This window comes from Scyliorhinus torazame, chromosome 1 (genome assembly GCF_047496885.1).
Source record: "Scyliorhinus torazame isolate Kashiwa2021f chromosome 1, sScyTor2.1, whole genome shotgun sequence".
In the NCBI taxonomy this organism is placed as follows: domain Eukaryota; kingdom Metazoa; phylum Chordata; class Chondrichthyes; order Carcharhiniformes; family Scyliorhinidae; genus Scyliorhinus; species Scyliorhinus torazame.
In genome coordinates, this window is record NC_092707.1 from 41,089,489 (window position 1) to 41,115,886 (window position 26,398).

Below are 26,398 nucleotides of genomic sequence, written 5' to 3' on the forward strand. Positions count from 1 at the left end.
CATTACTGGACTAGTAACCAAGAGTCCTGGACTAGTAATCCAGAGGCCTCGACCAGTAACGCAGAGGCCTCGACTAGTAATCAAGAGACCTTAACTAATGATCCAGATTAATGAGTTCAACCGGAGCATCTAGGAAATTTCAGTTAAGATAACTGACACCCCACTATAGAATTGCTAAAGGTCCCCTCTGCCCCCAAGGCTCCCCAAGCTTTTCAGCCACTACTCCATGCCCCTCCCGCCCTCAATCTCCCCCTCCATGACCATGCCCCTCTCAGACCCTGCCCCTTGGCAGCGCATCCTGAATCTGGTGCCATGGCAGCACCCTTTAGCAACCTGGCGCCATTTGGTGCCCACTGAAAACCCCATTTACGGGCTCTCTAGCTATTCTCCAGGAATAGTGGCAGGTGTGCCAGGTGCAATGCAGGGGAGAATCGCCTCCAATATGTTTGTATACATAATGCTAACCATATAACTATTGGATTATTGTAAAAACACATCTGGTTCACTGATGTCCTTGAAGAATGGAAATCTGCCTTCCTTACCTGTTCTGGCCAAATGCAACTCCAGACCCAGAGCATTACGATTGGTTCTTAATTGCCCTATGAAATTGCCTAGCAAAGCACTCCGTTGCTAAGAGGATGACTCACCACCACTTCTTGAGGGCCATTAAGAATTAACAGTGAAGGGACTTCCAGTAGAGCTCTGTAGGGGGAAAATGTGCACGGGGCAGCTCCCGCTAAAGGACTAAACTTTATGGGGTTTTTTTGTTTTCTTTTGTTTGTTTAGTCCCGGTGGTATTTTTATTCTTGTAAGAACCCTCGCAGCGCTCCCCCAAAGGTACGAACAGGAAGGAAAAAAAAGCCGCAAGGGACTGGACCGACGTTGAGCTGCGGCTCGTGGGAGAGGAGCTGGAGAATATAAAGAAAAAGTGCGTGAGGAACCGGAGCCAGAGGCTCAGAAGCGGCCGAGGAGAGTCGTGTCCCCGAACAGAACTAGCGCCTAAGAGCGCGAGCCTGCCCGACCTAGCCACCCTCCGCACCCCCTGCACAGCAGAACGTGGGTGGCAGAAAGGAAGCGGCCGCCCGGACCGTGAAGCCAGAGACTCAAGCGCTCGGGAGCAGAGCCAGCGGGGCCAACGAGCAGAAGAGAGAGGGAGAGAGGACCCCCCCGGGCAACTGACCGGCAGCGACCACGTGGTGAGCAGCGAGACAAAGAGGGACTACGGTCCGCACCAGGAAACATCTCTCCCAATCCCTCCTGACCCAGTGAGAAGGAAGGGGGAAAAAAAGAGAAGGGGGAAAAATAAAAGTAAATAAATAAACAGACAAGGAAAGAGAGGAAAGAGAGAAAGGAAGGAAGGGAGGAAGGTAACCAACCCCCCCCCCCCCCCCACCCCCAACAAAAAAAAAGGGAAGCCCGAGGCAGACCCAGCGAGAGCAGAGGAGCGGGGGAAGTGAGAGCAACCCCGGGGAAGGAACAGAACCAGGGAAAGAAAAAGAGATAGACAGATGGCTGGAGGAAAAGAAAACACCAAGTGAAGGGACAGCGAGACGCAAGCAGCAGCGAGGGAAAGGCGCATGAGCGGCGGGTGCACAGACAGGCGGCCCCACAAGATGAGACAGAGGTACAGGCGAGCCTGAAAGGGAAAACGATGGCGGACCAAGCAGCGGAGCGTGAGCAGGACGCAGCGACCAGCATAAAGGAGGCGCTCTGGTCGGAGCTCCAAGCAATGATGAAGGAGACGACGCACAAAATGCAGCAGACCATCGAAGGCCTGGAAAGGGAAGTGAAGGTGGAGAAAAAAAAATGATTCTGGAGTTGGAGAGGGCCGCCTCAGACCAGAGCGACAGGGTGGTAACCCGAGAAGCCGAGGTCAAAACGTTAGTAACGACCCAGGGGAGCCTAAGACGGAAAGTGGAGGACCAGGAAAATAGGTCCAGACGGCAGAACATTAAAATAGTGGGTCTGCCAGAGGGGATAGAGGGTAGAGACCCAACATGCTACATCACCTAAATGATGGGCAAGTTAGTGGGAAAGGAGATATTCCCAAACCCACCGGAAATAGACAGGGCGCACAGGTCGCTCGGACCCAAGCCCAAAGCCGGGGACCAGCCCAGAGCAATTATTGCGAAGCTGCACCAGTTCCAAAACCGGGAGAGAATCCTAAAGTGGGCCCGGCAAAGGAAACAGAGCACGTGGGAAAGGAAGACCATAAGGGTAAATCAGGACATTGGGGCGGACCTGGCCAAAAAAAGGGCTGAATTCAACAAGGCAAAATCAGCACTGCACAAAAGGAAGTAAAATTTGGGATGTTATTCCCGGCCAAACTCTGGATAACGTTTGACAACAGCTGTATTTTAACACCCCAGCGGCAGCTGATGAGTTCGTTAGAGCGAACAAGCTGGGGAAGGAGCACACACAACCGCAATGAAAGACATGGGGACGGAAAAGGAAGGGAAAACCAGAACAAAGAGCGGAGGACAGACCACAAACAAGGACAATGGACTCATGAACTGTGCACATGTGTGTTATACCTTGCGCGGGACTGTGCTGTCTTGACTCAGAGCTTGTCTCCTCCCTCAATGCAATGTGGGGGAGTGGAGCGAGATGAGGGTGAGCAAAGCAAACAGGAGGGCGCTACAAAGACCAGTAGGAGAAAGGTTGAACAGGGCCAGAACTGGGCAAATACTGGGAGGAGGCCACCGTACTAGCGAGGAGGGCCAGCACTGGAGGGCAGGAAGGAAGGAGGGCCGCGGCGCCCCTCTCAGGGGAGGGGGAGCATCTGGCACAAGGAGGGTAGGGGGGGCAGAAGGGGGGGAGAACGCAGGGAGGGGACAAAGGGATGGGCTGGGGGAGAACGCAGAATAAAAGAGAAGCAAAGAGAAGGGTGAGGTAGATAAGCAGCATGAACACAGGCGTCGGCAGGCATGGAGCAGGGCGAGGAACCAAGATGGTGCCACAAACAGCCACTCGGGAGGGCTTCAGGACGAAGGGAGACCCTGGAGTGCAGGGGCGCAGCCACGTGGCGTACACACAGCTGGCAGCCATGGTGGGTGCCCCCTGGACAAAAGGAAACCCCAGAGCCCTGGGGCCCGACCTCATGGTGAGAGCGGTGACCGCGGCCATTTTGTACGGCCCCCTAACGAAGGGAAACCCCGGAGGGCAGGGGCGCATCCACTAGGTAAGTATGGGTGACCCTGCAGGACCGGGGGGATCAAAAACCCCCCACCAGGATTGTTACCTGGAACGTAAGGGGACTCAACGGCCTGGTCAAAAGATCCAGAGTCTTCACCCACCTAAGAAGCTTAAAAGCAGACATAATCTACCTACAAGAGACGCACCTGAGGGAGAAGGACCGACTGCTGGTAAGGAAGGGCTGGGTGGGACAGATGTACCACTCGTGCTACGGGACGAGGGCTAGGGGGGTAGCAATATTTATTTGCAAAAGGACGAGGTTTACAGGAACTAAGACAGTTACGGACCCAGCGGGAAAGTACGTCATGGTCAGCGGTGTCCTAAAAGGGGCACCTGTCGTACTGATAAATGTGTACGCTCCCAACTGGGACGACTCAGAATTCATAAAGAAGACCATGGAGGAAATCCCTGACCTTGACACACGCCGACTGATTATGGGGGGCGACTTTAACTGCGTGCTGGACCCACTGACAGACCGATCAAACCCCAAAAGGGTGAAAACATCTGGCATGGCTAGGGAGCTAGGGGCCTTCATGCAACAGATGGGGGTGGTGGACCCATGGAGGTTCCTGCACCTGGGAGAAAAGGAGTTCTCGTTCTTTCGCAGGTGCACAAGGTATACACCCGTATCAACGACTTTGCAGTGGGGAAATCGGTGCTTCCAGGGATCATGGGAACGGACTACTCCGTGATCGTTATCTCCGACTACACTCCACATTATATGGATGTGAGGTACGAGACAGGCCGGGCCCAGCGCCCCACATGGAGGCTGGACAAGGACCTCCTGGCCGACAAGGCTTTCTGCCAAAAAATATCGCAGGCCGTAGGCGATTACATTAGTAACAACCAAAACGGGGAGATCTCACCCTCCACATTCTGGGAGGCACTGAAGGCCGTGATCAGAGGAGAGATCATAGCCTACAAGGCAAGTAGAGATAGGGAAGAGAGGGTGGCCAGGCAACAGCTAGTGGACTCCATTCTGGAAGTCGATAGAAAATACTCCGAGGCCCCGACCGTAGAGCTGCTGGCGGAGAGGAAAAAGCTGCAAATGGACTTTAACCTGCTATCCACTCGGAAAGCAGTGTACCAACTCCGCCAGAAACGGGGGACCTTCTACGAACACGGAGACAAGGCTGGCCGCCAATTGGCTCACCAGCTCAGAAAGCAGGCAGCCACGAGGGAAATTGCGCAGGTTAAGGATAGCAAAGGCAGACTGGTAACAGAGCCAAAGGAGGTCAATCGGGCATTCGAGACCTACCGGAGACTGTACACCTCTGTGCCCACCAACGGGGATGCGGGAATGAAACAGTTCCTAGACAGACTTGAACTGCCAGTGGTGGGGGAAGACAGACGGGGGGAGCTGGAAGCACCAATAGACGTGGGAGAAATCATGGAGAGCATCAGCTCCATGCAGACGGGGAAGGCAACAGGACTTGATGGTTTCCCAGCAGACTTCTACAAAATATTTGCACCAGTCCTGGCCCCACACCTAAGGGACATGTCCACGGACTCACTGGCAGGGGGCACCCTACCCCCAACGCTAGCGCAGGCCACAATCTCACTAATACCCAAAAAGACAGAGTCGAATGGAGCTACCTCCTCGAGGTACTGGAACGGTTTGGGCTAGGAGCGGGATTCATCGCCTGCGTGAGGCTCCTGTACAACGCTCCCAAAGCGAGCGTCCAAACTAACACCACCAGCTCTGAATGCTTCCAGCTACAGAGACAACAAGACAGGGCTGCCCCCTGTCCCCACTCTTGTTCATGCTTGCGAGCGAACCCCTGGCGATAGCCCTGCGGGACGTAAAAAGCTGGAAGGGAATCCGGAGAGGAGACAGAGAGCATAGAGTCTCACTCTATGCAGATGACCTTCTCCTCTATGTCTCGAAGCCACAGGAGGGACTGAAGGCAATACTGCAAATACAGAAAGAGTTTGGAACCTTCTCGGGCTACAAACTTAACCTGGGCAAAAGCGAGACATTCGCAGTGAACCCAAAATAGGGAGAGTCAGAGCTGAAGGGGCTCCTCTTCAAAACGGCCCAGAACAGATTCTATTACCTGGGGATCCAAATAGCCAGAGACTGGACACAGATCCACAAGTGGAACCTGACCAGCCTGGTGGAGGAAGTAAGAAAAGACCTTCAACGGCGGGGCTCACTCCCACTCTCCCTTGCGGGAAGAGTGCAGACGACCAAGGTGAACGTACTGCCAAGGTTCCTCTTCCTGTTTAGATCCATCCCGATCTTCATCCCCAAGGCCTTTTTCCAAAACATAGACAGTCTAATCATGCCGTTTGTGTGGGGGGCAAGAACCCGAGAATTCCCAAACCGACACTGTAAAGAGGGAAAGTCAGACGGGGCCTGGCTCTACCGAACCTACAATACTACCACTGGGCAGCAATGGCAGAAAAAGTGAGGGGATGGGTACAAGAACCCGACACAGATTGGGTACAAATGGAGGAGGCATCCTGTAAAGCAACAACCCTCCGGGCTCTGGCCACAGAAGCACTCCAATCCTCCTCAACAAGGTACACAACGAGCCCAGTGGTAGCGGCCACGCTGAGAACGTGGACCCAGTTGAGACAGCACAATAACCAAAATGTTCCTTATGGCCCCCATCTGCGGCAATCACAGATTCCCCCCAACCATGCTGGATACCACCTTCAAAAGATGGAGGCGGGACGGGGGCACACTGACTGTCGGGGACTTCTACGTAGGGCGCAGACTGGCGACACTGGACAAACTGACAAAGTGGAAACTATCAAGAGGACAGGAATTGAGACACCTCCAAGTAAAGTACTTCCTTCGCAAAGAGACAGTAGGGTACCCTGGGGCCCCAGAAAGCACACTACTAGAGGACCTGATAGGCACAAGCAGCGAGAAGGGGGGCTATGTGGGAAAATATACGGACAGCTACTGGACAGAGCCCGAACACCATTGGACGGGACCAGACAAAAATGTGAGGACGAACTGGGGACAGAGGTGGGATGGGGACTCTGGAGCGAACCACTGAGCAGGACGAACTCCACCTCCTGCGCAAGGCTAAGCCTAATGCAGCTCAAAGTGGTGCACAGAGCGCACCTGACCAGAACCCGAATGAGCAGGTTCTTCCCGGAGGTGGAGGACAAATGTGAACGGTGCCAGACAGGTCTGGCCAACCACACCCACATGTTTTGGGCTTGCCCCAAGCTTGCTGGGTTCTGGACAGCCTTCTCCAAGGCAATGTCCAAGTCTGTGGGGGTGAGGGTGAAGTCATGCCCAATAGTGGCAATCGTCGGGGTATTGGAGCAGCCAGAGCTACACATGGGGAAGGGGGCCAATGTCCTTGCTTTCGCTTCCCTAATCGCACGCCAGAGAATCCTGCTCGGCTGGCGATCGGCAGCACCGTCCAAAGCTGCAAACTGGCTCGCTGACCTCTCAGAATTTCTCCACCTGGAGAAGGTTATGTACGCCATCCGAGGATCAGAGGAAGGCTTCCTGGATACTTGGGGGCAGTTCGTCGGCCTGTTCCAAAACCTGTTCGAGTCCAGCAACGAGGAGTAAGCCAGGGGGGGAAAAAAGATGAAGAACCAAAGGACTGCACAATCTGGGGGAGGGGGGGGGGGGGGAAACCACAAGAAGAGGAAGGGTGCAGAAACCAATGTTGGGGGGGGGGGGGGGGGGGGGGAGGAGGATGGGTGTGATATCATAGACCGATCCAGAGGGCAGTAAAAGGTACATACAGTTAGTCAAATGAAGGTCAAAACAAACATCTCTGTAAAATAAAGCAAATTAGCGCGGGCAAGAAAAATGTAATGTATATAAGTAACAACTGTTTATAAATATGAGTAAAGTCAATGAAAAGATTTTCAAAAAGAATTAGCAGTGATGCCCACGTCCCGTGAATGAATACAAAAAATTGTTTTTTCCCCCTACTGTTTTTTTGTTGTTGCTACCAAAATGTGATAGATTGTGACATGTAACCAGAAGGGCTTTTTATGCTCAAGTTTATTTTATTTCTATTGATGTAGTGGTACCCACGGATACATGGCTCCAGAGGTGTTACAGAAAGGAACAGCATATGACAGCAGTGCAGATTGGTTCTCTCTGGGGTGCATGCTCTTCAAACTTCTTCGGGGGTAAGTCACCAAACAGCAAAAACTATATGATAATAAAGATAATTCTGTCTGTCTCATTGGTGCCAGATCTATTTTGCCTTGAAACAGCTTTGCAGACTGTCACCAATGGAACTCGTGTACACTTTGGGAGCTATACTTTTCGTTTGAACCTTGGTTTGATCTGAAAGAGAGAGAGGATAATCATCATCTGTCCCATAATTGGAGAGAAAGGATATCTTAAAGGGGTCGAGCAAGGAATCTGTCTAGTTAGAATTAAAAACAATAGAGGTACCATTGCATGACTTGGGTGTACTCTATAGGCCGCCGGTTGGAAAAATATAAAGGAGGGAAATTAGAGAGGTGCAAAAACAATAGAATAATGTTTTATTAGGTCTTTAATTATCCTAATATAAACTGGAATTATAATGCTGTAAACAGCAGAGAGGAGGAAGAGTTTTTTGAAATTCAAGAGAATTTTCTTGATCAGTCTAATTCTCGCCAATCGAGGAAGAGAGAGAGAATTGCAGGATCTAGTTCTGAGGAATGAGGGAATCAAGTGAATCATGTGTCAATCAGGAGACATTTCTGAAATAGTTATCATCGAATCATAACTGTGGAAAAGAACAAGAAGCAAACTGGAGTAAAAATACTTAATTGGGGGAGGGACAATTTCTTTAGGTTGAGAAAAGATCTGGCCCAGGTAAATTGGAATCAAATATTGGCGGGCAAATATGTAACTGAAAAATAGGCTGACTTCAAAGAGAAGCCGTTTCGGGTTAAACTATAATACATTCCCCCCCAATGGGGAAAAGTAAAGCAAGCGAAACCAGAGCTCCATGGATAATGAAAGAGGGAGAGAATAAAATGAAATGGTAAAAAGAAGTTGCATGTGACAGATGTCAGATTCACCTTTCAAATGAGAACAAGGCTGAATGCAAAAATGTTCAGAGGGGAAGTGAAAAGGAAATGAGAGGCAAAGAGAGAGTATGGGAAGAGACTGGCAGTATAAAGTTGCTGGGTTGGGTAGGAATGATAACGAAGGATTCCGACTTAAATGGTTTGCTATAAGATCTTCAGCAACTCCTATACGCCATGCCTGCAGCCACATTGGTGACAGCTCTCACGCTACTGACTCGTCACTTCCTGTGTACAGGTCATGGCAGTCTATATATAAAACACATTCTGGAGGCAGATACCATTGAAGGGAATCCAAAAGTCAGTCACAGTTACATAAATAGTAAAAAGGCTGTAAGAGAAGGGGTGGGGCTATTAGGTACCAAGAATGGATGGGATCTGTGCATGGAGATAGAGGGCATGGCTGAAGTATTAAATTGATAGGAACATGAATTATAGAATTTACAGTGCAGAAGGAGGTCATTCGGCCCATCAAGTCTGCACCGGCCCTTGGAAAGAGCACCCGTCTTAAACTCATACCTCCACCCTATTCCCGTAACCCAGTAGCCCCACCTGACCTTTGGACACTGAGGACAATTTAGCATGGTCAATCCACCTAACCACATCTTTGGACTGTGGGAGGAAACCGGAGTACCTGGAGGAAACCCACACAGTCACGGGGAGAACGTGCCGACTCCGCACAGACAGTGACCCAAGCCAGGAATCGAATCTGGGACCCTGGAGCTGTAAAGCAACGGTGCTAACCACTGTGCTATTGTGCCGCACATGATTGGATCTAGCTTATTCTCACATAAACCAAGATAGAGTGAAAAGTATTTTTCTGCGGGCAGCTCAACTGATCATTAAGTACAAAAAGAAATAGGGGCAGCACGGTAGCACAAGTGGATAGCACTGTGGCTTCACAGCGCCAGGATCCCAGGTTCGATTCCCCACTGGGTCACTGTCTGTGCGGAGTCTGCACGTTCTCCCCGTGTCTGCGTGGGTTTCCTCTGGGTGCACCGGTTTCCTCCCACAGTCCAAAGACGTGCAGGTTAGGTGGATTGGCCATGATAAATATTGCCTCGTGACCAAAAGGTTTCGGAGGCGTTATTGGGTTACGGAGATGGGGTGGAAGTGAGGGCTTAAGTGGGTCGGTGCAGACTCATGGACTGAATTGCCTCCTTCTGCATATATTCTATGAAATAAAAGAAAATACATAATAGGGCATGTGACTTAGGAGCAGGAAGAGGCAATTCAACCCCCCGAGCCTGCTCCACCATTCGATAAGATCATGGTTGATCCGGCTTTCATCTCGACTCCCATTTTTTAGCACACTGGGCTAAATCGCTGGCTTTGAAAGCAGACGAAGGCAGGCCAGCAGCAAGGTTCAATTCCCGTACCAGCCTTCCCGAACAGGTGCTGGAATGTGGCGACTAGGGGCTTTTCACAGTAACTTCATTTGAAGCCTACTTGTGACAATAAGCAATTTTCATTTCATTTTCTTTTCTGTCTGTTTCTTCTCCCTGCCTGATAATCTGAGTGAAAAAATGTTCTCACTTCCATCTTAGAAGGGAGACCTCTTATTACTAAACTGTCCCCTAGATCTAGTCTCCCCCATAAGAGGAAGCATCCTCCTGGTATCCACCCTGTCAGATCTCCTCAGGAGATCACTCCTTATTCTTCTATACTCCAATGGGTATAGGCCCAACCTGTTCAATCTCTCTTCATAAGATAAGACCTTCATCCCAAGAATGAGTCAAATCAACCTTCTCTTAACTGGTAATGCAATTATATTCTTATCCAAATATATGAAATGAAATGAAAATTGCTTATTGTCACAAGTAGGCTTCAATGAAGTTACTGTGAAAAGCCCCTAGTCGCCACATTCCGGCGCCTGTTCAGAGAGGCTGGTACGGAATTGAATCGTGCTGTTGGCCTGCCTTGGTCTGCTTTAAAAGCCAGCTATTTAGCCCAGACCAAAACTTTACTGATATGGTCTCATCAAGGCTCTGTAAAGCTGTAGTGAATCTTCCTTACTTCTATATTCCATTCCCCTTGGAATAAATGCCAACATTCCATTTGTCTTTCTGAATGCTTGCTGTTACCTCCATGCTAACTTTTTATGATTCATGTACCAGGAAACAGAAATCCCTCCATACTTTTGGGTTCTGCAACCTCTTTCATTTAAGTAGTATACTTTGCATCTGACTTTACAAATGAAGAAGATGCTGTCCAAATCATAGTGAAAAAGGAGGTAGTTGAGATATTGGGTGCGATCCTAATGGCCGCATTGCATCTGAACAGGCCGGTGGATGCTGGGAGAAGCCTCCCGACAGCCGTTAACGCCTTGCGAACTCACAAGATGTCGCGTGGGCAGGATGCAGTTTTGCAGAGTGAAGCCGGCTTAGAAGCTGACTTACCTCTGCCTTCGCCGGATCGAACGACCACCCGGCATCTACCAGCCTCGCCAAGGAGACCCCAGCCGGGAGCCGTTCATTACTGGTTTCCACAAACAGGGAGCAAGCGGGGCCCAGTTTAGCTTAGTTGGCTGAAGAGCTGGTTCGTGATGCCAACAGCGCGGATTCAATTCCTCTACTGGCTGAGGTTATTCACGAAGGCCCATCTTCTCAACCAAGTCCCTCGCCAGAGGTGTGGTGATCATCAGGTTAAATCTCCACCAGTGAGCTCTCCCCCTCAAAGGGGAAAGCAGCCTTTGGTCATCTAGGGCTATGGTAACTTTACTTACATATATTGCCCTTTTTAAAAAGTCTGCGTTCACTCTGGCGAAGGATGATGGGTATAGAATGCAGGGAGGGGGACAATGATTTAATTGAACAGATTAGCATTGAGAGGAAGGAGGGGTTAGCAGTTTTAGCGGGCTTAAAAGTGGATAAATTCCCAGGCCCAAATGTATCCTAGGATGCTGTGTGAAGAAGAGAGGTGATTTCAGGGGTTCTGACGCTAATTTCAAATCCTCTCTGGCCACAGGAAAGGTGCCAGTGGACTGGAGGACACATAATGTGGTACCATTATATTATTATTCAAGTTGGGAAAATAACAGGTAATTATAAACCTGCGAGCCTTGCATTAGTGGTAGGGAAATTATTGGAAATAACTCTGCGGGACAGAATTAATCTCTACTCGGAGAGGCAAGGATTAATCACGGATATCAGTGTGGCTTTGTCAGGAGGAGATCATGTCTAACAACTTTTATTGAGTTTTTTAGAGAGATATAAGGTGTATACATGAGTTGATGTAGTCTACATGGACTTCAGTAAGTCATTTTACAAGGTTCCACATGGTGGACTGATCAAAAAGCAAGAGCTCGTGGGATCCAGGTCAATTTGGCAAATTGGATCCAAAATTGGCTTAGTTTCAGAAGGCAGAGGGTGATGGTGTGGACGCCTGTGTCCAGTGGTATACCGCAGGAGTTGGTGTTAGGTCCCTTGCTGTTTGTAGTGCACATTAATGATGTAGACGTGTATGTGGGAGGTATGGCCAGTAAGCTCGCAGATGCACAAAAATTAGTGGTGTCATAAATAGCGCCGAGGAAAGCCTTACTATAGACGTGCTGGTCAAATGAGCAGAACAGTGGCAAATGGAACTTAACCCTGAAAAGTTACGGTGATGCATTTTGGGAGGACTAACAATGCAAGAGAATAAACAATGAAAGGTAGGATACCAGGAAGTACAGCGAATCAGAGAGACCTTGGGGTGCATGTCCAAAGATCCATGAAGGCAGCAGGACAGGTAGGTAAGGTGGATAAGAAGGCATATGGAATGCTTGCCTTTATTAACTGAGACACCGACTATAAGAGCAGAGACGTTATGATGGAGCTGTATAAAAAGCTCGCTGGCGGCAACTAGAGTACTGTGTGCAGCGCTGGTCACCTCACTGTAGGAAGAATGTAATTGCATGAGAGAGGGTGCAGAGGAGATTCAGCAGGATGTTGCCTGGGCTGGAGCATTTCAGTTATGAAAGGCTGGCTATAGGCTGGAGATGATTTCCTTAGAGCAGAGAAGGCTGAGGGGGCACTGGTTGAGGTGTACAGAGCTATGGGGGACATAGATAGAGTACATAGGACGAAACCTTTCCCCTTGGTAACGGGATCAATAACCAGGAGCAGGTGATTTAGAGGGGATTGAGGAAAAACATTTTCACCCAGATGGGGCTGGAATCTGGAACTCACTTCCCGAAAGGATGGTAAAGGCAGGAACCCTCAACATTTAGGAATCATTGAAATGAGCACTTGAAATGCCATAGTATATAAGGCTACAGACCAAGTGCTGGAAAAGGGATTAGAACAGATGGATGCTTGATGGCCAGCGCAAACTCGAGGGCTCAAAAGGCCTCTTTCTGTGCTGTAAATCTCTGCGACTATGAAGCAATGCATCTGCAGGTGTGTATTTATCTAATTGTTTAAGAACCAATTGAACGATCCAGTGAAGAATCGTAGGAATGAAAAATATTTTTACAATTTAACTACACTTTTCTGGGTGGATGTACTGTTTTTGTACTTTGATCAAACAGTGTCTAGTTCTTGTCACTGAGACACAAATGAAGCAGTCAAGCATTAGAACCAGTGCATTAAAGACCCACAAGACCCTGATACCAAAGGTCTGAGTTATGTAGAGAGATGGAAGACACCCAGGATTTTCAGACTTGAAAGCAGTATCTAAACCATCTTGTGGGAGTATCTAAAATGATAAACGATATGGAAAAAGTATATCGAGAAAATTGCTTCCAACTATATTGTCTAGGCAGGGCAAATAGAGACAGGTTATAAATAGAATAAAATCTTAATTTAGGACTGATGTCTGGAAGATATTCTTCGCACAGAGTGATCAGTGCATGAAATAGACTTCAAGGTAAGATGGTGAAATCATTTAATTACAACTTAACAATTTAACTTGAAATCATTTAACTACAGACTGCATTCTGGATAGGTGAGCCTCATGCCCTCCCTAATCATTAGTGTCTTGAGACTACAATTATATTGGGACTAATCAGATGCCATATGAAAACATCAGTACTATAGAGGGAGATTTGTTTCTGTGCCTTTTGTGTTTTAAAATTGTAAACACATTCTTCATAAATGGATTTAGAACTTTGGTACCGCTAATACACTTGGGAAATGGTATGCACTTCAGGCATGGTGCCGGATGCAACCATTATTAATAAGAGATTCAGATCCTCTAAGAATGAACAAGGAATAATTTCATCAGGCATAATTTTCTGATACTGCCAGAACACTATAAACAGTGTTTATTTGTTTAGATTCAGTGACTCGCTTCCACTCAATGTTGAGTGCCAAACTTAGTAACCTTTTAGCCTATATATCTGATTACCTCAATCAGCGATAACAAAGCAATTGGCTTTATAAGCCACATAATGTGCATACCATGGAGTCTGTCTGGGGGTGTGGTCATATATCATTGGGCTGAATTTTATTGCCCCATTACGGAGTGGGTGGAGCTGGAAAATATGGCAAGTCATTCAAAAGTCCAGTGACTTTGGCGGGAGTGGAAAATTCCACCGGTGGAAAAATTCACCCATTTAAAACCATGTTCCCATAGTCTGGTTATACCTAAAGTTCCACCAAAATATGGTAGGATACTAATCTATGACGCAGCACCACTAAAAACAGCCCTTTCTAAGCCTAAAGGCTCACCATATTCAAACAGCAAGCCAACACCAAGAAATAGAAGGAAAACAAAACTCGGCTATCTGGACCTTCATGGCTGAATAAAGGCTCAGAGGTGGCACCTTTCACATCCCAGCCTAAATTATAATACTGAGATGTATGGAACTGAATTTTGGGTGTTGGCAACTGAGAGGAAAATAGAATGTTAATGGCATCCTGCCTCCAAAATACCTTGGGCGGGTTTCTCTGCCCCGCCTTCGGGATTCTCCATCTCGCTGGCTTGTCAATGGGGTTTCCCATTGTGGGGCAGTCCCACGCTGTTGGGAAACCCCCGGGCTACCGACAAAACGGAGAATCCCGATGGTGAAGAATTCAGCGCCTTATTTCACAAACACCGTGAAATAGAACAATACTGCTTTTTCCAAGCACTTCAAATAAACTTAAGTCCCCTATGAGTTCAATTTTGGTGGGGAAAAAATGAGCAAAGGCGAAAATAAAACCAGGGGTAATGAAAATTAAGTTTCTCGGGCAAGCACATCCCACTTCTGAGAGCTTTAATAATTCTTCTCCATTCTCTTCAAAGAATAAGCCTGCCAATGAGGCACGATTCAGTTATTTTAAAAAGTGTTATGGAGGTAGAAGTCTGTGCAGCAGAAGCAAAACACGCTCTTTGATGTTGCCCTTTGAAAAGTTGTGCAGAATGATCCAATAAAGAAAAAGAGATGGCAGTGACAGCAGCAGTGACCTCCTGTGGGAGCTCCAGTTTGATTGATGTGAACGAGGCCTTGAAGTGTCATGGAGTAAAAGTCAGAGAGATCAGACGAGAGAGAGAAAAAATAAAAGAGCCCTCTTGCTATTAAACCCTTGGTCAGTAAGGCAGCAGGAGAATAAATTAAGCAGCTTGTCAACTATTGAAACTTTTGGCTAGGGGCACACCCTCAATTGGAGTCTTGAGCAACAGGACTGCTGCCTGGTGGCTCAAAAGACAAATTACATCTTGTTTTTAAAATAAACTCAATCCCAGTCAGTGTTCTGAGTTGTATGCCTACACTGTTACCAAAGAAAATAATTTTTAGAATAAAAGGAGCAACAAGGCTATTCATAGATCAGAACCAGCTACAGTAAATTTAGTCTATTCAAGAAATACTGTGAAGAAAATTTCAAATTCCATGCCGATAAAGTATATTCACAGATGTTAAAATGAAAAATCTGTGCTCGCTCTCCTGAGGGCTTATTGAGTAAAGGTATTATTCAGTCTGTTACTACACAAAGCAAACTAAAAGGTTCCATGTTTATTCCTCAGTCTGCAGCGATATGTAGCTCATTTCAGCTGTAGCAACAGATGGGGCACGACAGTTCACTTCAGCGGCTTAGGCAAAGAAGGGTAAAATTAGCCAGGGTTCCTGTTCATAATCATTGTTTATTGGCCCTTTCTGGAAAATGCACATATGTGGCTGTTAGGTGAGAAAAGCAGTGACTTGGCTGAGATGTCACAACCCTGTAGTTGAATCGTCTTTCATCACTCACTGTTTTGACTCATACATGAAGCAAGGTGTAAAGATCTACTTTTGCTCATACAACTATAGACCAGCAAAAGTTATGCGATCAGGAGAGATGGGAAGCAAATTTAAGTTTAAAGATATAAAGATAGACCTGGCACTGGAAGAGGAAGTTGCATTATTGCCTAATTTATTTTGTACTTTCTCTCCTGAAAGTACCATCTATTGCTGGGGTACTGTACCAGCAGTTTGGAATACCCTTTGGAACTCACCCAAGTGATTTCTTCATGTATGAGCTTGGGCATTGAGTACCACCAGGCTAATTCAACCTTGAGCACATCATAAACAAAGCTGATCCACACTTGACCACTCTTTTTTTTTAAGCAAGAGGTGTTGAATAGTGGTCAAAGCAGAATCCCTGGTTGACTTTCCCTCCCTAGCCCAGATGCATTGTCACTAATTTCACTGCTGAGATAAGCTAACTCAGCTCGGGGTTGGATTCAGAATTCCAGGTCTGCATGGCTCATTTTGCAATTGGCAGTTGCCCGAACAACTGAGCCATTGGGGAGGCCATGTTAGCACACTTCACAGCTTAACCATTACTCTGTGCCCCCTGTCCTGTTCAGAACTAACTGGAGGCTGGACTGCCACTGCACTTTTTGATTTGCAATTTTGTTGATCGTGGTATCATCACACCACTTGTCATAAAATGAAAACTTCAGTATGCCACTGTTACATTGATAGTTGCTGCACAATGTCTGCATTATAGTTATAAAGCAAAGAATTTGAAATGGGAGAACTACAAAACTAATGCAAAAAGCATATGTGTCTTTTTCTGAAAATAACTGTCAAAATATATACCACCAAACAGTAGTCCTCCTGTCATTCTCCAAGGGATACTTGACATTTCACAGGATGCTAGCCTTTCAGAGTCAGTGTCTATGCTCTGAACAGAAGTTTCTGGTATTAATATTTAATTTGTTAAATTTAGTAACGTCTTTTCCTTTCGTACCCATTTTCACCAACATTTCCCAGTTCCAGTTCTTCCTCCTCCACCACCACGCCCCCCCCCCCCCCCCCCCCCCCCCCCCCCCCCCCAATCCCAAACCATACCCACGCACCATTGGTCATTCATTCAGCCAATGAACGATAATGTTCCATTTATGTCGTGTTGGGTGTTCTGCTGCACAAATGATCCAACACGGCTGTAGATGGTACAACTCTGTTTTATTATCTTAACAACGGTTACAACTAACTGATGGCTTGGGTACGTGCTTCACCAGCTAACCTGAGGACCCAGCCCTATCACTATCTTGGTGAGGCACTCAGCACATGGACTATGTCTGAGTGGCACGCTGTGAGCTCTGTGCTCTGAGCTACCTCCTGGTAGAATGAGCAGGAACTGTTTTATAGTGCGTGTACTCTCACTGGTGATTGGCTGCGAAGTTATGTGTGTGCTGGTTGGTCCAACTGCCTGTCCATCAGTGTGTGTGTAATTGCACCATGATATGCTGATGTGGATATCATGACAATTTAGTCTGCTAGGTGTCTAATAATAAACTTTATTTTTTTCTCCCATTAGGCACAGCCCATTCCGGCAGCACAAAACAAAAGACAAGCATGAGATTGACCGCATGACGCTCACAATGGTAAGAAAACAGATCTCAACAAAAACATCATTCATAAATGAGACTGTGAAGCAAAGATATTTCCTAAATTGAATCTGTCATGCTGCTTAAGAACTCTGCCAAAGAGCTGCTGGAACATTATATTTAAACTGATTTAATCTGTTCACTTGGGTTATTAGGAAATAAACATTTATAGTCAACTTTGATCATGTTAAAAATTTGCTTTTTAAAATAAATCTTGGGCAGCTTAAGGAACTATGAGATGAAAACAGAAAATGCTGGAATACTCAGCAAGTCTGGAAACATCTGTAGAAAGAGAAAAAACAAATTAATATTTTAGATTGATGACCTTTGATCAGAACTGACCAAGGGCGACTGATTTGAACATCTTTGGCGAATAATTGGTTTACCCACCCATTGCCAGATCTGGCTGGACCACTTTAAAGCATTACCAGATTATGGTTTCCACCACTATACTAAACATCCAGGAATACAAGATGATCCCTGGCTTCTTTCTCTTCATCTCAGACTTGTCTTCTTATCAGCATACATGTAGAATTTCCTATGTATTTGGATAAGTACTGCATAGGTGAGAAATAGACCCGAGGGGGACTTCAGAGAAAACAGTGCAGAAGTGAGAGGAAAAACCATTGCAGATGTTCTTCTGGTCAGGGTTAGATAGATAAGAATGGAACCATGTTTGAAATCCTCTGACCAGGCTTCCTGCCTGGCCGTGGTGTTCAAAAAGCCCTTGTCAAAATCACTAATGACATTCTTTGTGACTGTGATCGGTTATCACTTCTCATTTGATTTGTCTTGACCTGTCTGCAGTTTTTGACTAAGGTGACCATATCATACTCCTCCACTGTGTGTCATATGTCCCCTGTTGGGTGGAACTGCCTTTGCCAGGTTCCATTCTTATCTATCAAACCCTGACCAGAAGAACATCTGCAATGGTTTTTCCTCCCACTTCTGCACCGCTTTCTCCGCAGTCCCCCAAGGGTTTATTTCTCACCTATGCAGTACTTATCCAAATACATAGCAAATTCTACATGTATGCTGATGATGCTCAGCTCTATCTCACCTCCTCCTTTAACCCCACCATTATCTCTGTTTTGTCACACTGCTTGTCAGACATCCAATATTGGATGACCAAAATTGTCCTCCAACGAAATACTGAGACGGTTCACCCCCCATAAATTCCTTTCCTGGACAATTATTTCCATCCCTGCAAACTGTCTTAAACCAAGTAAGACCATTCACAACCTGGTGATGTGTTTGACTCCAAGGTTAATTGTTGGCTACATATCCAAACCATCACCAAGACTGTTTTCCTCCAACTTTGTAACATCACTCCGACCCTGCCTCAGTATATCCACCATAGAAACCCTCATCCATGCTTTGTTTCCTCTAGACTTGACTATTCAAAAAGGCTCCTGGCTGGTCTCCCACATTCTACTCTGTAAACTTGTGTTCATTTATACCAGATCTCATTCACCCATCATCCGTGTGCTTGCTTACCCTCACTGGCATCTAGTTCAACATGCCTTGATTTTAAAATCTTCATCCTTGTTTTCAAAGTCCCCATGGACTAGCCTCTCCCTACCTCTGAAATCTCGTCAATATCTCTGTGCTCTTTGAATTCTGGTCTCCTGCGCATCCTGAATTGTAATAATTACACCGTTGACACTTGTATTTTCAGCTGCCTTGGGTCCCAAGCTCTACATTTCTTCCCCGAGCAGCCTGTCTTTCTACCTCTCTCTTCGTCGAAGATGCTACCTTAAAATCAAGCTCTATAATTGAACATTTGTTCATCTATCCTTGTATCCCCTTGTGACTTATTATTTTTATTGATACCACCACTGGCTAAACACCTTGGAATGTTTTACTATGTTAGATGTTAGATATACTATATAAACTTAAGTTGCTGTTGTTCAAACAGTTCCTTCTGTTCGGCTAATAAAGGTATTCTGCTGATAGCACCCTGTTAGAGAGAGGTAGTTCACATCAAAGGCAAATATAGATGTGAACACCGTTCATGTTACACAGTGACAATGTTGTATATTAATACAGATATCGAGAGTAAAGCTTTGGGTTCTAATGTGCACAAAAGATTTATACTAGTTTTTCTTTCAAGTGGTATCAGGACCACTGGCACAATATGTTAGGCTATGGACATTTGTATCACATGTTCTTTGAAGAGGAATCTCTTGATCTCTGCCAAACCATCTGGAGAACATCTAAATTAAGCTGAGACACAGAAGGAGAATAAGTTGTGCGAGGAAGTCGATCAATATCCTCAAATTTTGTGATGCATAGGAACAATGTGACCTCTGCAGTGACCTAGGGAAAGATCATCTGCCTGCCAAACTTAGTACAAGAATGATGGGTTGCAGTGGGGCTTGGGGTTGAGCCAGTAGTTGGGGAGGATGGGGAGAGAGTGTGGTGGAGTGGGTGGTGGTATAGGAGGGAGGGATGTGGGAGGAACATAAATATATTTTTTTAAGGCAATGTACGTTTGCTGTCTTATTTGGAAGGGGATTCAAAATCTTTTATAGCCCTAACGAAGTAAAAGGCACTTTTCGCATACTTTTATTGAATGGATTAACTTGTGATTCCTGTACGCATGCAAAGTGATCAGAGGAGATTTTTGAGCAGTACAATCTGGTTTACAGTGTAATTAGCAAATTAGCTCATGTCATACAGTCTGTTTTCTTGTGCTTGGTAGCCTTCTTGCTTCTGAGTTTGAATGTTGTGGATTCAAGTCCCATTCCTGAAACTTGAACACATAAACTAGGCTGACACTTGACTTCAGTACTAAAGTAGTGCTGCACTGTTAGATCTAATGAAGCCGTTAAGTCACGCGAGAGGCGACTTCCGGGTGCGGCGATGACCAGCTGAGTCGCACGTTTCGGCAACTCCCTGTGAAACTGACTTTTGGGCTCTTGATAGGAGCCCCAACGGCAATTTTAACGGCTGAAAACACCGTGCGGTAAACCAGAAGGGTGTTCCCCCTGGACACGGATGGAAAAAGGAGAGGAAAGTGGCCGGATTGCAGCGGATCCTTTGGAGCAGCGGCAAGGAAGGCAAGCAGAAACCAAGATGGCGTCGGAAGGTGGCAGTTTCATATGGGGCCCTGAACAACAAGAGTTTTTGAAACACTGCGTGGAGGAGATAAAAAAGGAAATGAAGAAAGAGTTGTTGGCCCCGATATTACAGGCGATTGAAGGGCTGAAAGAGGAACAAAAGACCCAGGAGCAGGAGCTTCGGGTCGTGAAGGCGAAAGCAGCAGAGAATGAAAACGATATACAGGGCCTGGTGGTGAAGTCGGAGATACAGGAGGCACACCAGAAACGATCTGTGGAGAGGTTGGAGGCACTGGAAAATAACGCAAGGAGGAACAACTTGAGGATTCTTGGCCTTCCTGAAGGTGTGGAGGGGGCGGACGTCGGGGCATATGTGAGCACGATGCTGCACTCGTTAATGGGAGTGGAGGCCCCGACGGGTCCGTTGGAGGTGGAGGGAGCATACCGAGTTATGGTGCGAGGATCGAGAGCAGGAGAAGCTCCCAGAGCCATAGTGGTGAGATTTCTCCGTTTTAAGGATAGAGAAATGGTCCTTAGATGGGCGAAGAAAACTCGGTGTAGTAAATGGGAGAACGCGGTGATCCGCGTCTATCAAGATTGGAGTGCGGAGGTGGCGAGAAGGAGGGCGAGCTTTAATCGGGCCAAAGCGGTACTTCACAAAAAAAGATAAAGTTTGGAATGCTGCAACCGGCAAGACTGTGGGTCACATATCAAGGGAGGCACCACTACTTTGAGACGGCGGATGAAGCGTGGACTTTTATTGTAGAAGAAAAATTGGAATGATTGGACTACGAAAATGAACGTTTGGACAAAGTGGTGGGACGAGTGGGGGGGGGGCGAAGAGGGATTGTATGATTAATCCTGCGGTATGGTAACTTTTCTTTCTCCCACAGGTGGTGATGGGGGGAGGTGGGGAGGGAGAGGAGATGGGGCGTTGGCCATGGGAGGCGGGGCCGAGGGAGAGGCGCGGGCTTGGTTCCCGCGCTATGATAATTATGGCGGGAATAGAGAAGCAGGAAGGAGGGGGCGCCGCACGGGGCGAGCCGTGATCACGGGGAGAAGCCGAGGTCAGCCAGAGTTTGCTGACTTCTGGGAGCAACATGGGGGGAGTAATTACGCTAGCGGGGGGGGGGGGGGGGGGGGGGGAATTACTGGGTTGCTGCTGCTGGGGAAAGGGGGGAGTGGGTACGGGAAAGGATGGGCGGGGGGGCACCGTCTGGGAGAAATACAGCTGCGTGGGAACTGGGTGAGAAGCTGGAAAAAGATGATGGCTAACCGGCAAGGGGGGGGTTGGGAAGCCCCCCAACTCGGCTGATCACGTGGAACGTGAGGGGGCTTAACGGGCCGATAAAGAGGGCACGAGTACTCGCACACCTTAAGAAACTTAAAGCAGATGTGGTCATGTTACAGGAAACGCACCTGAAACTGATAGATCAGGTTAGGTTGCGCAAAGGATGGGTAGGGCAGGTGTTCCATTCGGGGCTGGATGCGAAAAACAGGGGGGTGGCTATATTAGTGGGGAAGCAGGTAATGTTCGAGGCAAAGACTATAGTGGCGGATAACGGGGGCAGATACGTGATGGTGAGTGGCAAATTACAGGGAGAGATGGTGGTGTTGGTAAACGTGTATGCCCCGAATTGGGACGATGCCAATTTTATGAGGCGAATGCTAGGACGCATCCCAGACCTAGAGACCGGAAAGCTGATAATGGGGGGAGACTTTAACACGGTGTTGGAACCAAGGCTGGATAGGTCGAAGTCCAGGACTGGTAGGAGGCCGGCAGCAGCCAAGGTGCTTAAGGATTTTATGGAGCAGATGGGAGGGGTGGACCCGTGGAGATTCAGTAGACCTAGGAGTAAGGAGTTCTCGTTTTTCTCCTATGTCCATAAAGTCTATTCACGCATAGACTTTTTTGTGTTGGGTAGGGCATTGATCCCGAGGGTGAGGGGAACGGAATATACGGCTATAGCCATTTCGGATCATGCCCCACACTGGGTAGACTTGGAGATAGGGGAGGAAACAAGAGGGCGTCCACCCTGGAGAATGGACATGGGACTAATGGCGGATGAGGGGGTGTGCTTAAGGGTGAGGGGATGCATTGAAAAGTACTTGGAACTCAATGACAATGGGGAGGTTCAGGTGGGAGTGGTCTGGGAGGCGTTGAAGGCGGTGGTTAGGGGGGAGCTGATATCAATAAGGACACATAAAGGGAAGCAGGAGAGTAAGGAACGGGAGCGGTTGTTGCAAGAACTTTTGAGGGTGGACAGACAGTATGCGGAAGCACCGGAGGAGGGACTGTATAGGGAAAGGCAAAGGCTGCATGTGGAATTTGACTTGCTGACCACAGGCACTGCAGAGGCACAATGGAGGAAGGCGCAGGGTGTACAGTATGAATATGGAGAGAAGGCGAGCAGATTGCTGGCACACCAATTGAGGAAAAGGGGAGCAGCGAGGGAAATAGGGGGGGTGAGAGACGAAGATGGAGAGACGGAGCGGGGAGCGGAGAGAGTGAATGAAGTGTTTAAGACATTTTATAAAAAATTGTATGAAGCTCAACCCCCGGATGGGAGGGAGAGAATGATGGAGTTTTTGGATCGGCTGGAAATTCCCAAGGTGGAAGAGCAGGAAAGGATGGGATTGGGAGCACAGATCACGGTAGAAGAAGTGGTGAAAGGAATTAGGAACATGCAGACGGGAAAGGCCCCGGGACCGGACGGATTCCCAGTTGAATTTTACAGAAAATATTTGGACTTGCTCGCCCCGCTACTGACGAGGACCTTTAACGAGGCAAAGGAAAGGGGACAACTGCCCCCGACTATGTCAGAGGCAACGATATCGCTTCTTTTAAAGAAGGAAAAGGATCCGCTACAATGCGGGTCCTACAGACCAATCTCCCTCCTCAATGTAGATGCCAAGGTCTTGGCCAAGGTAATGGCAATGAGAATAGAGGAATGTGTCCCGGGGGTGGTTCATGAGGACCAAACTGGGTTTGTGAAGGGGAGACAGCTGAACACGAACATACGGAGGTTGTTAGGGGTAATGATGATGGCCCCACCAGAGGGTGAAACGGAGATAGTAGTGGCGATGGATGCCGAGAAAGCATTTGATAGAGTGGAGTGGGATTATCTGTGGGAGGTGTTGAGGAGATTTGGGTTCGGAGAGGGGTATGTTAGATGGGTGCAGCTGTTGTATAGGGCCCCAGTGGCGAGTGTGGTCACGAATGGACGGGGATCGGCATATTTTCGGCTCCATAGAGGGACAAGGCAGGGATGTCCTCTGTCCCCATTACTGTTTGCACTGGCGATTGAGCCCCTGGCGATAGCGCTGAGAGGTTCCAAGGGATGGAGGGGAATACTTAGGGGAGGAGAAGAACACCGGGTATCTTTATATGCGGATGATCTGCTACTATATGTGGCGGATCCAGCGGAGGGGATGCCAGAAATAATGCGGATACTTGGGGAGTTTGGGGATTTTTCAGGGTATAAATTGAACATGGGGAAGAGTGAGCTGTTTGTGGTGCATCCAGGGGAGCAGAGTAGAGAAATAGAAGACCTACCGTTGAGGAAGGTAACAAGAGACTTTCGTTACCTGGGGATCCAGATAGCTAAGAATTGGGGCACATTGCACAGGCTAAATTTGACGCGGTTGGTGGAACAGATGGAGGAAGATTTCAAGAGATGGGATATGGTAGCATTGTCAATGGCAGGGAGGGTGCAGGCGGTTAAGATGGTGGTCCTCCCGAGATTCCTCTTTGTGTTTCAGTGTCTCCCGGTGGTGATCACGAAGGCTTTTTTCAAAAGGATAGAAAAGAGTATCATGGGTTTTGTTTGGGCCGGGAAGACTCCGAGAGTGAGGAAGGGATTCTTACAGCGTAGTAGGGATAGGGGGGGGCTGGCACTACCGAGCCTAAGTGAGTATTATTGGGCCGCTAATATTTCAATGGTGAGTAAGTGGATGGGAGAGGAGGAAGGAGCGGCGTGGAAGAGATTAGAGAGGGCGTCCTGTAGGGGGACCAGCCTGCAGGCTATGGTGACAGCCCCATTGCCATTCTCACCAAGGAACTATACCACGAGTCCGGTGGTGGTAGCTACACTGAAGATTTGGGGACAGTGGAGACGACATAGGGGAAAGACCGGAGCACTGGGGGGGTCCCCGATAAGAAACAACCATAGGTTTGCCCGGGGGGAATGGATGGGGGATATGGAATGTGGCAAAGAGCAGGTATAACGCAATTGAAAGATCTATTTGTGGATGGGAAGTTTGCGAGTCTGGGAGCGCTGACCGAGAAATATGGGTTGCCCCAAGGGAATGCATTCAGGTACATGCAATTGAGGGCTTTTGCGAGGCAACAGGTGAGGGAATTCCCGCAGCTCCCGACACAAGAGGTGCAGGACAGAGTCATCTCAAAGAAATGGGTGGGGGACGGTAAGGTGTCGGATATATATAGGGAAATGAGAGACGAAGGGGAGACTATGATGGACGAACTAAAAGGGAAATGGGAAGAAGAGCTAGGGGAGGAGATTGAGGAGGGGGATGTGGGCAGATGCCCTAAACAGGGTAAACTCGTCGTCCTCGTGCGCCAGGCTAAGCCTGATTCAGTTTAAGGTATTACACAGGGCACATATGACTGGAACACGGCTCAGTAAATTTTTTGGGGTGGAGGATAGGTGTGCGAGGTGCTCGAGAAGCCCAGCGAATCATACCCATATGTTTTGGTCATGCCCGGCACTACAGGGGTTTTGGATGGGGGTGACAAAGGTGCTTTCGAAAGTAGTAGGAGTCCGGGTCGAACCAAGCTGGGGGTTGGCTATATTTGGGGTCGCACAAGAGCCGGGAGTGCAGGAGGCGAAAGAGGCCGATGTTTTGGCCTTTGCGTCCCTAGTAGCCCGGCGCAGAATATTGCTAATGTGGAAAGAAGCCAAGCCCCCGGGGGTGGAGACCTGGATAAATGATATGGCGGGGTTCATAAAGTTAGAGCGGATTAAGTTCGTCCTAAGGGGGTCGGCTCAAGGGTTTACTAGGCGGTGGCAACCGTTCGTCGAATATCTTGCGGAAAGATAGATGGGGGAGAACAAAGAAGGCAGCAGCAGCGGCCCAGGACTTGGGGGGGGGGGGGGGGGGTGTGGCCTGAGACAAGGCAGTTGCCAATTAGGGCTAGTTTTTATTTTTTGTTATTTAATATTTATTTATTTGTTGTTGTTTTTGTTTCAATTTAAAAAGGTCATTATTATCTGTATTGTTACAATGTTGTGTAAAGGATGCACAATGTACTGTGTTGGTTGACCAAAAATTTTCAATAAAATATTATTTTAAAAAAAAAGTCACGCGAGAGGCGTCTTGTGAGATTTGCAACTCTCGAAATGCCTCGCAAGATCTAACAAGATCTCGCCCTCACTGGGTGAAGCCAGATTAACATATTTAAGATTTACTATTTAGGCTCATTTATATATGTCGCTGCCCAATTCTCCCGTGGCCAGGGAACGAATTTCCACGCCTGGGAGACCTCGCTATAGCAACGTTTAGCACTGGTCCATGCAAACATGGATCAAGCACATGGGGGGTGTCCCAGGCCATTGGAGATCCTGGGTGGTCCGGCTCTGGGCAGGCTGGTACTCTAGCACTCCTGCTGCCACCTGGGTACCTTGGCACTGCCAACCTGGCACCTTGGCACAGCTACCGGGCACCCTGGCAGTGTCACACTCGTACTGCCAGGGCGTCCAGGTGGTATTGCCAGGCTGGCAGGGGCACCGCCAGAATGCCAAAGAATGCTGCTATTTTTTTTTTAAACGGTATTACGAGACTTTGACCTGATTGGCTGAAAGTCAGACTGGGCTAAATTTGAATATCTGGAGTTCCTGATTTAAATACTAGTTTTGATTTGACTTAGATTACCATTTTTAAGTTGATTTGAATTACTATTTTTAAAAAATTTAATTTGACTTAAATAACTATTTTGGGTTGATTTAAATTACTATTTTTAATTTGATTTAAATAACTTTTTAAATTTCAATTAAATAACTTTTTAATTTGTTGTCAGAAGAATAGGGATAAATACTCAGTTTTTAAATTTAAAAAATCCAATTAAATAGTACACGGGGATTGGATTTAATCTGACACAAAGACATCTTTCTAAAGTTTAATTTCAAAGGTTTAATTTAAAGGAATAATTCATGGCAGGACAGCTCCAAAGTGTGGTCTGCTCCTCTTGCTCCATGTGGCAGGCTGAGGACAGTTCCAGTCCCCAGGGTCAGCATGTGTGCAGGAAGTGTCTCCAGTTGCAGCTCCTGGAAGCTCGAGTTTCAGAGCTGGAGCGGCGGCTGGAGACACTGTGGAGCATCCGCGAGTCGGAGAGCATC

At 47.6% G+C, this 26,398-nt stretch overlaps 1 protein-coding gene across 1 annotated transcript in view; it reads left to right on the top strand.

Annotated features, from left to right (window-relative positions):
- grk3 (G protein-coupled receptor kinase 3) overlaps nucleotides 1–26,398 on the top strand; it is a 416,009-nt gene that overhangs the window by 312,536 nt on the left and 77,075 nt on the right. The window contains exons 13-14 of the mRNA XM_072488700.1: nucleotides 7,204–7,311; nucleotides 16,911–16,977. Coding sequence (XP_072344801.1) covers nucleotides 7,204–7,311; nucleotides 16,911–16,977 — 175 coding nt within the window. The remainder of the gene's footprint in view (nucleotides 1–7,203; nucleotides 7,312–16,910; nucleotides 16,978–26,398) is intronic.